Source organism: Papio anubis, chromosome 7 (assembly GCF_008728515.1).
Source record: "Papio anubis isolate 15944 chromosome 7, Panubis1.0, whole genome shotgun sequence".
Classification (NCBI taxonomy): Eukaryota; Metazoa; Chordata; class Mammalia; order Primates; family Cercopithecidae; genus Papio; species Papio anubis.
This window is the reverse complement of record NC_044982.1, coordinates 9,742,456-9,760,014: the sequence shown is the minus strand read 5'-3', so window position 1 is coordinate 9,760,014 and position 17,559 is coordinate 9,742,456. Positions and strand designations below refer to the sequence as shown.

Sequence of the window (17,559 nt, the reverse complement as noted above, 5' to 3'; positions counted from 1 at the left end):
TTGTCAACCCAGTGTGGAAGCAGGGACATTTCTTCACATGTCTATTGTGAGGTTAGGGGAATACGGTCACACTGTGACAGATAAGTCCTGTTCCAAGTTTTCTTAGCATGTATGTGTTTGTATGTGTGTGTGTGTGGGTGTGTGTGTCTTTCTCTCAGTGGATCCTGGCCACAGAGTCTTGCTGGGGGATTCCACACCCATGAGATGTGCAAATCTTGAGACTTTTTTGCCGACAAATTTTATCAAGTGTTCACCTTGCCCATGTGTTTCTGTTAGGGTCTCAACAGGAAGCAGATGACATAATTCAAAATAGGATAATCTGAGGAAGGTTATTTGCAATGAGACTATTTACAATGGTGTTGGGGGTAGGAACCACGACAGAGGGAGCAGTAACTTGTGGGTCAGCAGCAGCCGTGATGTTATCACTTCCAGACCTGAGGCACAAAGGAAGGGCTATTACCGCAAACTGGAGGGAGGGCCAGGGAGCAGTGACCTTCAGCTGAGGGACCTGCCAACTGGAGGTGACCTTGCCAGTAAGGATCCAGGGGCCTAACCTACTCTAACCGACCTTTCTTTTTCCTCCAGTCTTCTGTGGGGTTCTCCACTGAGCACACCCTAAAGCCAGGGAGCCCAGGGAGCGTGAAGCAATTTGTAGAGGTCAGCCTCCCGGGGCAGAGGGCAGGCAGGAGAAGTATTTGGAGCATACGCAGACGAGGGTATCTGGAGGGGAAAATGTAAGACATCAGGCACTATACTGAACTGTCTAATGGACAGAGTGATTTCAGGTTTTGTAGGGACTGAAGTTCACATAATTTTGGAGGATCTACTTTAAGAAAAATCAGCTGGGTGTGGCGGCTCATGCCTGTAACTCTAGCGCTTTGGGAGGCTGAGGTGGGGTGGATTGCTTGAGCTCAGGAGGGCAAGACCAGCCTGGGCAACATGGTCAAACCCTGTGTCTACAAAAAATACAAAAATTAGCCAGGAGTGGTGGCCTGTGCCTGTAATCCCAGCTACTTGGGGGGTTGAGGTGGGAGGATTGCTTGAGCCCAGGGGGTCGAGGCTGCAGTGAACGGAGATTGCGCCAAAGCACTGCAGCCTGGGTGACAAAGTGAGATTCTATCTTAAAAAAAAAAAAAAGAAAAGTAAAATTGACAAATAAAAAACCAAAAAGCTATGTAAACTCATTGAAGGACCTGCGCAAGTGAGGTCCTGAAGCTTACGCTTCACTGGCTTCATTGTTAATCTCCCTCTGCCTGTGACTTCAGTGATTTTGACCTAGAACAATGACCCAGTGCCCAATAAGCTTTCAGTCTCATGGATGATGGAGACTTAGCTGATTATAATAAACACAACGCAAACTGTGGCATACGTTGATTACAGGTGAAACACTGCAGAGGATTAGGTAGACATTGAGATAGGCTTTGAAATAGGCTTCGAAAAACAGTAGGATTTAGACACATGTCAATGATTGGGCAGAATAATACTAATACTATCTGCTATTTATTGAGCACCAGCTAAGTTTAAAGTACTGTCTATAGATTATTTCATTTAATCCTAACAGAAACAGGAAACTTATTTTACATCCAACTCTCTGCCAACACAATAAATCAAGCTACTAAGAACAGGGCTGTAAACCATATTTCCTAGAAGGCTAGGGAGCAGAAGGACGGGGATCTCCCTTTGCCGCTAAGAGACTCCAACTCCCAGGATGCCTTGGGAGCGCTGGACCACAGCTCCCGGCATTCCCGGGGAGGCGCGGAGCTAGCGTAGCCTCCGTCCCGCCCCGCCGCGTTCCCGCTCGTCCCGCCCCTCCCGTCGCCTCCGAGCCAATGGGAAGGCTCCATACTGCAGGGTGCGAAGGGGCCGGCGCCGCTGCCGAGTTGCGAGTCGGCGAAAGCGGCGGGAAGTTCGTACTGGGCAGAAGGTGACGGCTCTGCGACTTAGGGTAGGGAGGCCGCAGGCGACACTGCTCGAGGACTCGCGCGCCTAGCTGGGGGCGCGGAGGAGGGCGGCCGGGGGCTGGGCCGGCACTGGGCCTTCCGGGCGGTCTGTGGGTCCGCCGGGGTGCGGAAGGCGCCGTCAGCCCTGGCCGCCCCGCGGGACCGCGCTCCGCCGCGTGGCTTCCGCCTGCGCGGGCGTTCACTCTTTGCTTGTCTCGCTCAGGCCCCGCTGGCGATCCCGGGGATTCCTGGACTGGCCAGGCCGGCCCCCATCTGAGCTCCACGTTCTGGACGCGCGTGGTGTCGCGGCCGAGCTCGCAAACGCCGCCTCGGGCCTCGCCGGGAAGCTGGGTCTGTCAGGCGGGGCCCCTGCCCCGCGGAGCTCGCTGTCTACTAGGGAAACAACACACGCAGCTGCGATGCTTTGCGGATACGGACATGCTTTCTTAGAAACGGGTCAGGGAGTTGCGGGCTAGAGGAATGGGCGCGAGGCTCTTTAGGTTAGGTGATCCGGGAGGTCATCTCAGAGGATGTGACCTTTGACTTGAGACCTGAGAGGGAAGAGGGAGGCTGACCCCTGAGGATAGCAGCCAGGCCTGGGGACCGCGAGGCCGCCCGTTATTTCCCTGTCACGTCGCGGGGAGGCCCCGTGGTCTTGTACTTGAGGGTCTGTCTGGTGCAAGGCAGTTAGAGCCGCTTGTGGGTTTTGCAAAGGACTTTCGTATCCCGTTTGACAGTTCCTCCTCTGTTCTGTCCCTACCTGGCAGGGTGGCATCTTTTACTGTTGCAGCTCCATTCAAGGGCAACGCGTAGTTTTTCCTGCCACCGAAATAGTATTTTGGTTCTCGTCTCAAAACTCTTAGGTGATTGAATTGAATTCGACAGACAGCAGCGGAGTCAGACACTATAGGTTCCTGTTGAGGCCACCCATTTTTCTGATGTCCTTTCTTTCAAGTCACTCATTTTTGTTTTCCTTTGTATAGGCTCTTGCCTTCCCTCTCCTGTGTCCCTTTCTTGGAACAACTTGGAAACACCAGTTTTGCTATTGGGAGGATGTTTTAGGGAACAGTTGAAGAACCTCATTAATTACTGTGTGTGTGTTTTTCTTTTCTTTCTTTTTTTTTTTAAATTGGAATTGCCCATCTGTTGAATCTGAAATTCAAAAGAGTAAAAAAAATGTAGGGCAGCATTTATTTTCAAGAGTTCGCAATAAAGGCACCTTTCTTTATGACATGCTGAGCATGATACTTTGGGGGAGAATTTAATCTAGAATTTTGAAGCATTTTCAGAAGGAAGCAAGGGTTCTTTATATAGTCATTTTATGTAGGTTACGTTTATGTTCTTCAAAATGGCATGTAGTGATTGGAATTACATTTCTGGGTGGATATTATGTTCATCTGTTACCTATAGAAAGGAATATAACTTAGTCACTTAATAATAGCTTTCTCTGTTGATGCTACCACAGATGGTATTCTCTACATCTCAACATTGCTGATCAGATTCTGTGTTAATACAGTAACACAACTTGAATTTAATAACAATAAACTTGTGTTAGGCGTTACTGTCAATTTAGTTCTGGTATCTAGTACAAATACCAGCTTTATAGTGCAATGGCTTCTTGTTATGCTCAGTGCTGCAAAAATTATGAGAGGATATTTGTTAAACAAATGAGATAATGGAGTAATGTGTTAAGCATAGAGCCTGGCATATAGTAAGTTAGTAAGTGCCCAGGAAATGGTTATATGGAAAGCTTATGCTAAGTTTTATTCCAGTATGCAAGTGTATATTTTAAAAATAACAGTAATGCATTCAAAATGTTGACAGACCCTAAAATTAAATTTCTTAAAGGAAATAGGCCAGCTTTTTTTTTTTTAACTTTGAGAACTAATGTGAAATAATAATAAATATATAAGTGAAATGTCCCAGATGTCTAGAAATGAAAAAACAAGATTTTAATTTTGACAGCTATATTTTTTTTTTCTTAAAAGCATCCCTAATAAGATATAATGTACTATGATTAGGATTATGATTTGAAAAATAAAACTTTAAAAATATTTTTGATTTGGAAAATAAAACTTATTTGGAAATGAAGCGAAGCTTTAAGATTTACCTTATATCAAATGAAGGATGTCTCCTGAATTTATGCAAATGTGCAAATGCTTATATCTCCATAGATCAGGCAGTGAGCCTAATGGGAATTAAATGCTCCCTCTTTGTGCGTGTGAGTGAGGCTTTCATGAAAATTGCTCTTGATGGGTTCTGAGAATGGATTGGTAACTGAATAGGACTGGAGAATATTTTTCAGACTGGTAGGATATTTTACATGCTTGCCAGGGTTATTTTTCGGAGAAGAAATGGACTCATTTATTCACCAGAGATCACGTGCCCCCTATTTGCAAGGAATTGTGCTAGGTGCAAAGTCTGTTCTTGCTATTGTAGTGTTTTGCTGAAGCAAGTTTTCTTTGTTTTAAATTAATGTGCGTCTGTTTTGTTTTTTTTTTTAAACTTTATCTAGCATCCAGCACAGAATAATCCAATAAATGTGTAGAGCACATTTGAAAAACTGTACTATTAATGTTAAAATGTAGAAAATGTTTAATAAAGGTGCAAGATTAATTTAAAAGGGTGATAGAACCCTAATAAAACATTTAGGTAGGTGTTGTAACCAAGATGTAATTTTACTGTAGGATAAGTTTGGCTCCTTTGATCAAAATTCCTGTGAATCTATTTCTCATTGCCATTATAAAGATGCAGAGGGCTGTGTCCTTTGAATTTTTTTCCCTTTGGTGCTTGAATGATATTTAAGCATCCAGCATTCCGAAGTTGCTATTTTGAAGTAATTTCATGCACTTTCCCAATTACTCCTGCTCCATCTCTCCCAATGTTGTCTTAAATCTTTGCACTCAAATTCAAGCACATCCTACTACTCTTGTTCTGAGTGACATATGGGCAACACTTTGAAAAAGAAAAGCTCTCTAGAAAATCTAGAGAGGTATAAGCAGGGGCCCTTCTCCCATATTAGGAGTTAGATTTTTAGTATTCATCAATAAATACTAATGAGAAGAAACTGCTTTACTTTTACCAACATTCTTCGGGAAATTTATTAAGAATTTTATTAGCCACAGCATCTTTGTCAGCTTGGAAAAATATATGTTTGTGAATCATGTTTATTTAGTCTTTAGGTAAGTACAGGATTTTGATGATTCTTTGCAGTTACTCCTATCTCTCTATGGGTCTCTTGCCCATAGGATGGGAACCAGTGCTCTAGGATTTGAAAATTAAGGTAGATACTGTTCACACTGGCAAATATTGAAGATGAATATTAAACTTGTATACTAAAATGTTTATTGGTAAGTCTTACTCATTAAATGGGAAGATATACTAGACGAAGTAATAATTAAATTGCAAGGTAATTTGAGATTTGGGAATGTTCTGTCATACACTTTTAAAGCAAATATTATACTGATAATGGAAGGACACATGTCTTGTGGAGCTCAGTATCAGGAACAATATAGTTGGTACTCTAGGGGACTAAACATGAGAACTGAAAGTCATTAGGAACACCAGCAGCCCCATTCTACTGTTTCGAGGACCTTATAATTTCTTTCTGTGTATTTTCTTTTCTTTTTGAGGACCGTCTGTCTGACTGTTTGTATGTCGGCAGATATGTCTGCTCTAGACTTAGATACTTGCTTTAAGAATGCAAAAGAGATTGCATTATCTAATTGTCATTTGTATCTAAAATTAAACAAACCATGACTTTAGACATAGCTGAGATAACCATAGCTTTATTTCAGGTTAATTGCTTTTCTTAAACTGTTTATCAAGTAACAGCTAAAGAAAAGTCATCATTTGATGACACTAAGTATTAATGCATTGTGATTGCATTTCACAATATTAAGTGTTAGAACTGTTAGACCTTAAGTCTTTATAGATTGTGTCTGGAAAACATAGGGAAAGAAATGTTTACTGTTTCTACTGTAGTCTTTAGAGTTGCTTTTTTCACACTTTATTGCAGTTTACTATATAATTTGGCAACAGCTATCAACATAGAGATTATATGTAATTACAGTGTACCCTTGAACAACTCAGGGGTTGGAAGTGCTGACCCCCACGCAGTTGAAAATCCAGGTATAAGCTTTGACTCCTCAAAAGCATAACCACTCAGCCTGTTGACCAGAAGCCCTATCAATAGCATAAACAATTGATTAACATGTATTTGTATGTTATATATAATATATGCTATATTCTTACAATACAATAAGCTAGAGAAAAGAAAATGTTATTAAGAAAACCCTAAGAAAGAGAAAATATATTTCTGGTTGATGAAGCGGAAGTGGGCCATCTTAAAGGTCTTCATCGTCATTGTCTTGGTGTTGAGTAAGTTCAGGAGGAAGAACAAGAGGAGAAGTTGGTCTTACTGTCTTGGAATGGCAGAGGTAGAAGAAAATCTGTGTAAGTGGACCTGCACAGTTCACACTCATGTTGTTCAAGGGTCAGCTGTATACATTTTTTTCTTAGAGGTAATAAAACAAATCTGTTATTTGGGAATCAGGAAAAAAGTTCTAAGATTCATTTTTTAAAAATAAGTTCAGATTGTAACATTTAAGAAGTTTAATCTTGTTTTTTCAGACTTGCAGAAAATACTTTAGAAATGCTGATTGTAAAATTTATCTTTCATATGTTGCTGGTAGGAATCTAAAATGATTGCTGGAAATTAGTTTGGCAATTTCTCGAAAAGTTAAACATACACTTGACACACAATCCAGCAGTTGCACTCCTGAGCCTTTATCCTAGAGAAATGAAAACTTACATTCACAAAAAAACCTGTACATGAATGCTCGTAGCAGCCTTGTTTATAGTAGCTAAAAACCAGAAACAACTCACATGTCCTTCAGTGGGTGAATGGTTAAGTAAAATGTGATAGTCTTGCAGTAGAACACCACCGTCAAAAAAAGAAACAAACTGTTGGTACATGCAACAACTTGGATGGAGTTTAAGGGCATTGTATTGAGTGAAAAAAGCCAGTCTCAGAGGTTGTATGATTCCATTTATATAGCATGCTCAAAATGACAGAATTACAGAAATGGAGAACAGACCAGTTTTGCCGGGGTTAGGGCTGACTTTCTTTGAGATGATACAACAGTTCAGTGTCTTGTTTGTGGTGATGGTTACATGAATCTGTACACATGACACAATGTCCTAGAATTAGACACACAAAAGAATGTAAAAGTTGACATTTCAATAAGTAGTTCAATGATGAATATTGTATTAGTGTCACTTTCCTGCTTTTTTTTTTTTTTTTTTTTTTTTTTTTGAGACGGAGTCTCGCTCTGTCGCCCAGGCTGGAGTGCAGTGGCCGGATCTCAGCTCACTGCAAGCTCCGCCTCCCGGGTTTACACCATTCTCCTGCCTCAGCCTCCCGAGTAGCTGGGACTACAGGCGCCCGCCACCTCGCCCGGCTAGTTTTTTGTATTTTTTAGTAGAGACGGGGTTTCACCGTGTCAGCCAGGATGGTCTCGATCTCCTGACCTCGTGATCCACCCATCTCGGCCTCCCAAAGTGCTGGGATTACAGGCTTGAGCCACCGCGCCCGGCCACTTTCCTGCTTTTGATAATTGTACAGTGCTTGTCCATTTTTTTGACTGTATCACGTTTAACCATTTACCCATGGAAGGCCATGTGGGTTGTTTCTGGTTTTTGGTGATTACAGATAAAGCTGCTATGAACATTAATGTACAGGTTTGTGTGTGACTGTAAGTTTTAATTGTTCTAGAATAAATGCCGAGAAGTGCAACTGTTGGGTCATATAATGATGAAATCTTGAGCCCTCTTATTCTGTCCCAGGTGGGATGTGAATCATCCCTTTGTCCACCGTATCCACACTGTATACACCACCCACCAGCGAGTTAGTCACTCTTGGTTATCAGATTGACTGTCTGGTATCTTGGTGCTTGTGTTCAAGAATCTCTTATTTTACTTAGTAATGACCCGAAGTGCAAGACTAGTGATGCTGACTTTTTTTTTTTTTTTTTGAGACAAGTCTTGATCTTGTCCCCCAGGCTGGAGTGCAATGGTGTAATCTCAGCTCACTGCAACCTCCGCCTCCCAGGCTCAAGCGATTCTCTTGCCTCAGCCTTCCTAGTAACTGGGATCACAGGCACCTGCTGCCATGCCTGGCTAATTTTTGTATTTTTAGGAGAGACAGGGTTTCACCATGTTGGCCAGGCTAGTCTCGAACTCCTGACCTTGGGTGATCCGCCTGCCTCGGCCTCCCAAAGTGCTAGGATTGCAGGAGTGAGCCACCGTGCCCGGCTGCTGGCCTATTGTTATAATTACTTTAAGTATTGTTGTCAATCTCTTAACTGCCTCTAGTTTATAAATTAAACTTTATCGTATGTATATCTAATGTATATATAGGAAAAAGCATATTTATGTAGGGTTTGATACTCTCCATACTCTCCATCGTTTAAGGTATCCACTGAGGGCTTTGGAATGTATCCCTCACAGATGAAGCGGGGGCTGCTGTATTTGAGAGAGAGTTTCTCCACATCCTAACTACCATTTGGTATTGGTGATATTTTTTGTGTGTACTGGTATCTCCTCATGGCTTTAATTTTCATCCTAATGGCTGATGATTTCATGTGCTTATTTGCCATTCATGTTTTTTTTTTTTTTGGTGATTTGTCTGTTCAAATCTTTTACCTGTTTTGTGATTGGTTTGTTTTCTTATTGATTTTAGAGCATTCTTTATATGTTGTGTATACAAATCCTTTGCCAAGTATATGATTTGTAAATATATTCTCTCGGTCTCTGGCTTGTCTTTTCATTTTCTTCTAGTGTCTTTAGCATCTGAAAAGTTTTAAATTTTGATAAAGTCCAACTTCTCAATATACGGATCGTGTTTTTAGTGCCTTTCTTAGAACTCTCTGCCTAACTCTAGGCCAGGAGGATGTTCTCATTTTTTCTTCTAAGTGTTTTACCCGTATATGTCTTACATTTAGATCCTTTTTGGTTTCATTTTTGCACAGGATGTGAGATTTAGATCTTGGTACATTTTTCTTTTCCTTTTGTCTATGGATGTCCAGTTGTTCCAGAACCATTTGTTGAAAAGCCTACCCTTTCTCCATTGAATAAGTTTTAAAAATCAAAAATCACTTGGCCATATACTGTAAATTAGATATCAAAACAAAGACAGGAAGAAATGAATGAGCAATTAAGTATGAATAAATACAGGTTTATTGAAGGCATAACATGGCTGGAGTCTGGAAAAAGTGGGAAAACATTTTAGAGAATAACATGGGCAAAGATCTGTTCTAGAGAAAATAAGTAAGAACTGGCCATTTTGGGGAGTTATGCAAGTGAAGGGAAGTAGAGAAGTAAAGGAAGAATCATTGGTTCATGAAAAAGAAAGAGTATATAAACTTCTGGCTAGATTGAAGCATTTGTAGTCAGTTTCATTGGCCATTAGGAAGGTGCTGTATATTCTTAAGCAGGAAAATGGTATAATAGAAATTGTATTAAAGAGAAGTTGTTTTAGGACGATTTTTGGCAGTGATACGTTGGTAGGAAGAACGGGATATAATCATGACCCTTGACTTACTACTTTGTAATACAAATATCTGCCAGAAAGCTAAAAAAGTGGTGTTATTTCAGAATGTTATAAATTCCTAGTATTTTCTAGAAGGCAGTGGTAGATTTCAAAGTTTGCTACTGTCCTCAGTGATGGATATGGAGAAGTCTGCAGGACTTCCAAACTGTTTCATATTTATGCTACTGTTATTAAGTTATATATGTGGGAAAAAGAGTAGTTTCCATTGGCTTATTGTTGATGTGGGTGACATTTCTTACCAGGCCTGAAAAGAGTCCAAGAATTGAGCAACTGAAATGATAAAAACATAAAGAGTTCATAAATCGGTCCAATGAGGAAAAGTTATTGGGATCATATTTATTTATCATGGCAAAGAGGAGACTCAGGGGTTATTAGATCAGTATGTCCTGATACTTGTATGTGAAGAACTATACAGAAAATGATGATGACCAGCTGTTCTTCAGAATCCTGAGGACTATGTAAGAACAAGTGGCTCAAATTGCAGCTTTAAGGTTTTGGTCTTAGGGAAGAATTTCCAGACAGTAAGGACATTATGTATTTCATGTGAGATATCAAAGGATACACTAGAAACCTAGATGTAGTATAGGAACATTTTACTTATAGTCAGGGGGATGTGAAAGATAACATATCTGTGTTTTGGCCCTTGAGTCCTGTTAAATTGATGAGCGAAAGTACTCACTTTCCATTTTGTTAGTGCCTACTTCAGTTCTTGGTTTCTCCAGGCAAATTATACCCTTCCCCTCCCCCACCATTTATCTGTGGGGATCTCATTTGGTTTCTGCTTTCTTTTGTGCATTTAAAAGATTATCATGGCTGTAGATTGGACTTAAGTCATTTAAAAAATAATCAGTCAACAAATAGAACCTGTATAGTGTCGAACTACTAGAAATCAATGCCTTTCTGTTCCTATTTAGAACATGGAAAAATGTATCATCCCATTAAGAAAAAAATCATTGCTGACTTGTTGGGCCAAGGATTTTACAGTATAAGAGGTTACCATTGACACATGTTAATGAAAGAAGGGCAATATTAAAAGCTTTCATGCAATGACTCAAATGTTTTTAAAGTACCTTTTGTGTTTGATTTAACTTCCTTAGTCTGATTCTTTTCTACTTGTCTAGATCTTTTTTTCCACTGAAATGTTGAGATTGACCAAGAATATTTCACTTGTGATTGCAGCCCTTCAGTATTATCACCGAGATTTTTTTTTTTTTCTGCAGAAGAGCAAGCTCTTATAGTGCTGTGCAAGCTGCCCATTTAAAACTATCATTGCTTGGCACCTATGCCCTAGTGACAGTTTGACCAACATGTGAGCAGGCATACTGCCATCCTGACAGATGGGTGTGAGTATAGGCAGCCAAGAAACCATGTATCTGCATCTAGTGTATTTGTTAAGGGCAGGATTCCCAGTCGGGGATGTTCAAACGTCTGTCCATCCTGAGCTTTCACGCCTGTGGATAAAGGGATGTCATCATTAATCCCAGCTTCCATGGGTATATAAGAGCTTCTTGGCTCTTACAGAAGTAGGCAATTGGGGACAATCAGGATAATTGTTCTCTTCTTCATCACAGGACTACTTCAAATAATCCTTTCCTCTTTCTCCTAGCCAGCTAGGTTTACAGTGAGTACAAACCTGTTCAGACATTATACTGATACTTGTGGAGTATGTGCTTGCTCATTTCTTTTCCAGAGTTTGAAAGCTTTGAAAGTCATTTGATGTTTATGCTTTGGACAGTGACATATAAAATTGGATCAGGTAGATCTAGTTCAAATATTGACTGCTGTGTGACATTAGAGCAATTGAATTTAGCATCAAATCAAGGTAAAGTAATACTTAGAGTTGTTGAGAGAATTAACTGCAAAATGTATGCATGAGTCATTTGGTGTAATGTCTGGCCCACAGTAAGTGTTCAATAAATGTTTGTCATCATCATCATTTTCACTTTGATATACCTGAAGATGTTTTTCTCTGGAGAGGTATCTGAAACAAAACTTTTTTCAATTCACTCTCACTTCCCATCATTCTCCTTCCTTCCTTCCCTCCTTCCCTCCCTCCTTCCCTCTTTCCCTCCCTCCCTCCCTTCCTCCCTTCTTTCCTTCCTTCCTTCCTTCCTTCCTTCCTTCCCTCGCTCCCTCCCTCCCTCCTTCCTTCCTTCCTTCCTCGCTCTGTCAACCAGGCTGGAGTGCAGTGGTGTGATCATAGCTCACTGCCACCTTGATTTCCTGGGTGCAAATGATCCTCCTCCTGAGTAGCTGGAATGACAAGCCACCATTTCTGGCCCACCATTCTTGTGACATCATCACATGGTCTGGTCTATGATGAAATGCTTCCAATGACAGAGAACTCACTACGTAGCTCTAGGGCAGAATTTCTCATCCATGGGACTATTGACATTTTACATAGGTCATTGTTTGTTCTCTGCACTGTGGGATGTTTAGTAGCATCTCTGGCTACAGAGACAGAATCATCTCTGGTTGAGAACCACTGCTCTAGAGACAGCCTATCCTATTTTTATTAAAGTACTGACCGTTAGAAGGTTCTTTCTTACACTGAGTGGAAGTCTACTTGTTTCTTCTACTCACTTCTGCCTTTTGGAGAAATGTAGAACAGGCTGAATCCCTCTTCCACGTCACATCCTTTCAAATATGTGAAAATAGTCATCAAGTATTCTCAGTCTTTTTGATTTGAAACATCTCCAGTTCATTAGCTATTCCTTACATGGCATGGTTTCATGTCAGTTTACCACATTGGTGGCTTTCCTCTTTTTAAAGAAATTTCATTTTAAACTGTAGTGCTTTGAATTGAATTCTGTGCTCCAGACATGGCTTGATACGTGAGAAATAGAGTTGTATCTCTTGTTCTAGATCTAACACTTTTCTTTCTGTGAGTTAAGGGAAGATATCACCTTCCTTCTACATACTATATTTTTATTAATATTGGCTATATCATTTTGTGACCACATCATACATTGAACATAAAGTTGAATAAAATCCCTGCATCTATCTGAGCTATGTCTTTTCATCCTGTTTGTATGCATTAGTTTTGGGGTCCAACCATGGGAGCTTATGTTTGTCTCATTAAATTTTATTGAATTTAGCTAACTGCAACTTTTAAAGATATTTTGCAATCCTAATTCTTGGTTTAATTGGAAGCTTCTAGCCTAAAAGAACATGTATGTGATGATGCTATGCACTGAGACTGGAAATACAAGAGAAAGAAGTCATTTCTCTCTCTCTCTCTCTCTCTCTCTCTTCCCCCCCCCACCCTCCCCCTCTCTCGCTCCCTCCCGCTCTCCCTCCATCCATCTCTCTCTCTCTCTCTCTCTCTCTGTGTGTGTGTGTGTGTGTGTGTGTGTGTGTGTGTGTGTGATTGAAAAGAGATTGAGTATGGAAGCCTGGGTAATACCAATATTAAGAGGCAGCCGGGCAGAAAGGAAGTAAGAAAGGAGACCAAGAAGTGGTGGTCAAAAAGTTAGAATGAAAATAGTAGGAGTGTCTTGTAATGCTGGAGTGACTCTGTGTTAAGTACTGTGGTAGATACTTGAATAAAAAATGAATGGGACATGGTCCCTGCTTTCTGCCCTGTTTTTGTTTAATTGTTCAGTTTGCGTAACTGCCTGGTCAGTCATTCCTCGAGACTTGGAAGTCATCCTTTATTTCTCCCTCATACCCTTGCCTCTTTGGGTTACCAAGTTCCACTGATTAAAAAAATTTTTTTGAAGTGTAACAAAAAGGTGCACAAGCATGAAGCTCAATGATTTTTAAAGTTTTACAAAGTGAACACCCTGTAATCACCACTACCCAGATCAAGGTATTCATTTTCTAGCACCCCAGAAGCCCAGATTATGTGGGGATATCTTGCAGACAGTAGTTACTCCCACCCAAGGTAACCACGATTCTGAATTACATAACTATAGTTTTACCTGGTTTTGAAATCATATGTAAATGGAATAATGCCCTCTGGACTTTTTTTTTTTTTTTTTGCCTGACTTCTTTTACTCAATGTTGTGTCTGAGATTCATTCATGTTGTTGCATGTAGTTTGTTATATTTAAAAATAGCTCTATAGTTGTGGTTATCCATCCCTACATAATACACTAGTTTTGATTATTGGTTATTGCATAACACACCACTCCAAACTTAGTGGTATAAAATAACAACCATTTTATTATGCTCATGGATTCTGTGGATTGGGAATTTGGTGGTTATGGCTTATCACTGCCCTACAATGGTTGGGGTCTAGAATCATTTAGAGGCTTCTCCACTCATGTGTATGGTACCTTGACCGGAAAGTCTAGAAGGCTAGGATCATCTGATACTATTGACCAAACCTGCATGTGGGGTCAGGAGGTTTTGGATTTTCACAGCATGTTGGCTGCGTGTCCAGAGGAAGCTTCCTGAGAGTGGCTTATCTTCAGAAGTCATATAATCTCACCTCCACCATATTCCATTGGTTGACAAAGACACAGCCTGCCTGGATTGAAGGGGAGGGGACATAGACCTCATATCTTTATGAGAGGTGTGTCAAAGAATTTGTGGTCATTTTTAAAACTACCACACATTACATAGCAAAATTCATTTATTCATTCTATTTTAGGTATTTGAATAGTTTCTGTTTTGAGGCAATTATGAACAACGTTGCTATAATCATATACATATGTATATGTATGTATCCTTTGGCTTACTTGTATATTCATTTTGGTTGGGTATATATGTAGGAGTAGAATTCCTGGTCAAAATGTATATGCATCTAGCTTTATTTCTTTTTCTTTTTCTGAAACGAAGTCTCACTTTGTCACCCAGGCTGGAGTGCAGTGGTGTGATCTTGGCTCACTGCAGCCTCTGCCTCCCAGGTTCAAGTGATTCTCCTGCCTCAGTCTCACGAATAGCTGGAATTACAGGTGCCTGCCACCAGGCCTGGCTCATTTTTGTACTTTTAGTAGAGATGGGGTTTCTCCATGTTGGCCAGATGGGTCTCCAACTCCTGACCTCAAGTGATCCACCTACTTTGGCCTCCCTAAGTGCTGGGGTTACAGGCGTAAACCGCTGCACCCAGCCACGTGTCTGATTTTAACAGACACTGCCAAACTGTTTTTCATCCTTGTCGTACCTATGTATACTTTTACCAACATATGAAAGTTCCAGTTACTCTGCAGCCTTGCTTCTCTTGATATTGTCAGTTAAATATTACAAAAAATTAATCACTAGTGGCTGTATAGAAGATCTCAGTGTGGTTTTCATGGGCATTTCTCTAATGACTGATAATTTGAGTACTTCTTCATATGCTTGTTGGCCATTTGGATACCCTCTGTTATAAAGTTCCTCTTCAAGTCTTTTGTCCATTTTAAACAGATTGGATTGTCTTTTTTCTTATTGAAATGTGGAGTTTATAAGGTATCTGGATTTGAATCCTTTGTCGAATATGTGAATTATAAAAATATCTTCCTGTCTTATGGCTTGTCATTTCACTCTCGTAATGTGTTTTTGATGAACCGGAATTCTAAATTTTAATCAATTCCAGTGTATCCATCTTTTCCTTTATGGGTAGTGTTTTTTTGTGTTTAAGAAGTTTTCGCTACTCCAGGGCGATGAAGCTATTTTCTTGTGTTATCTTCTGGAAGCTTTAGTATTTTGCCTTTCAGATTTAGGTCAAAGTCCCCAGGAATTTGTTTGTGTGTTTTGAGGTAGGGATCAAGGCTTCTTTTTCTTTTTTCATATGGTAATCTATACAAGTAGTAGCCGGTGGCATTGGGTCTGGTGGGCACGAGCCTGGGAGTTAGGATTCCACTATTCTCCACCTTAGATTATCTTTAATGAGCCTTCTGCACTTGGGCATATTCTTAAATCCCTCTTGACTCAGCTTCATTTGTGAAATGAAGGATTTGAATGGAATGTTTTCTGATTTTCATTCTCACTATGGTTTGCTACATCTCTACCTACTGTTGTAGTTGTATTGAGGCTTGTTAGAATCTTTTTATATCTGGATTCTGTTATCTAAAATATTAATAACATCTCCCAGCTTTATGTTGTCCCCAGTTCGAATATGCCGTCTAGAGCTTAGCTGCTGATGAAAGATAGTTTTGTTGATCACGTAGGCAAGTCCAAGATAACCTGTTCTTCTGATTTTAGTTTTTATTTTTTTTGAGATGGAGTCTCACTCTGTTGCCCAGGCTGGAGTGCAGTGGCGCTATCTCAGCTCACTGCAACCTCTGCCTCCTGGGTTCAAGCAGTTCTCCCACCTCAGCCTCGCAAGTAGCTGGGATTACAGGCGCATGCCACCACGCCCAGCTAATTTTTTGTATTTTTAGTAGAGATGGGGTCTCATCATGTTGGCCAGGCTGGTCTTGAACTCCTGACCTCATGTGATCCACCCACCTCGGCCTCCCAAAGTGCTGGGATTACAGGCGTGAGCCACCGTGCCCAGCCTCTGATCTTACTAGTATAGTATACTCTGTCCCTTGCCAGGAGCTCATCATGCTTTCTTTAGTAAGTCATGGTACAGGACACCAATTCCATTTAAAAAAAAATTAGCTGTCTCCTACAGAAAGGATCAAATTCCATTTTTGAAAGTCATCTGCACATACTATTCATCTTACTTGTCCCTTCAGTTTCGTACTTGAACTTTTAAGAATCACATACACAGCATAGAGTTTCATGAATCAGCAGAAGTCATTCAAGATCAGTGAGTTGTAGTCTTGGCAAATTCCGTCTTCCATCTTGGAAAGTGGCATACATTCCAAATTACTATATCAGGTTTATGTAATATGTTTGTGTCTCTAAGAAGAGTGAGTCAGGAACTACCCTGGATGACAGAACAGAAAATCTATCATTTGCTGGTTTCTTTGTGTTCTTAGTGGCCTGCTTTGAGGTGTTTTTAACCCTTCTTTGAAAAGATCTAGTTTGGTTTCCACAGAATGCTATAATCAATTGTAGCTATTCTTTGTTATCCTTGCTATCACATTGTTCCTCTCATTAACCCCCTTTTTAAAAATCAAACAGCTTTAGTGAGATGTAATTTACGTACCATACAATTCATTCATTAAAAGGTATAATTCAGTAGTTTTTAGTGTATGCACAGGACTGTAACCATCACCATAATCTAATTTTAGAATGCTTTCATCAGTGCTAAAAGAAACCCCCTACTCATTAACAGTCATTCTCCATTCCCTACTCAATCCCTAAGAAACCACGAATCGTTTTGTCTATAAATTGATCAATTCTGGAAATTTTACATAATTGGAATCATACAATATGTAGTCTTTTGTGACTGGTTTCTTAACATATGTTCAGGGTTCATCCCTATTGTACATGTGTTAATACTTTATTTCTTTTTATTGCTGGATAATATTCCGTTGTGTAGATGTACCAAATTTGATTTATCCGTTCATCAGTTGAAGGACTTTGGGGTTGCTTTTACTCTTTGACTGTTATGAATAGTGCTGCTATGGACATTTATGTACAAGTTGTGTGAATATGTGTTTTCATTTCTCTTAAGTTTGCCTAGGTAATTCTTTAAGTTTTTTAGGGACTACCAAACTTTCCCAAAGTGGCTGTACTGTTTTATGTTCTTAGTAACAATATGTAAGGATTCAGATCTCTAGATCCTACCAAAACTTGTTACTGTCTTTTTGTTTATATCGTCCTAGTGGGTAGGAAGTAGTATCTCGTTGTGGTCTTGACTTTCATTTCCCTAACAGCTAATGATGTTGCACATCTTTTTGTTTGCTTGTTGGCCATTTGTTTATCTGTTTTGGAGAAATGTCTGACCAAATCCTTTACCCATTTTTAAATTGACTTAGTTGTCTTTTTGAGTTCATTAACCTTTAATGTTCACTGTGATTTACTTTTAACTCAAAATGTTTTTTCTTTTTCTTCCATTTTGTTCAGAGACTCTTCCTTCTGTATTAAGCAGGATGGTTAAGAGGGTTTTAAAGCCCTTTTACATTTTCTTGGCAACAGGTTCCATTAGCAGCGTACATACATGTGGATTACCTTAGACTGGAAAATG

The 17,559-nt window shown here is 40.1% G+C and overlaps 1 protein-coding gene across 8 annotated transcripts in view; it reads left to right on the top strand.

Annotated features, from left to right (window-relative positions):
• The first annotated feature begins 1,802 nt into the window (after positions 1-1,802).
• VRK1 (VRK serine/threonine kinase 1) overlaps positions 1,803-17,559 on the top strand; it is an 85,897-nt gene continuing 70,140 nt past the window's right edge. For 2 of the 8 annotated variants that reach the window (XM_009212225.2, XM_003902253.5), the window contains exon 1: positions 1,803-1,945. Coding sequence is in view for 6 of the 8 variants with exons in the window: in XM_021941548.2 (XP_021797240.1) it covers positions 2,360-2,396 (37 nt within the window). In the remaining 2 variants the exon portion in view is untranslated. Of the gene's footprint in view, positions 1,946-2,307; positions 2,397-17,559 lie in introns of those variants that run through there. The other 6 variants (XM_017961525.3, XM_017961521.3, XM_021941548.2 and 3 more) reach the window with 5 other exon arrangements.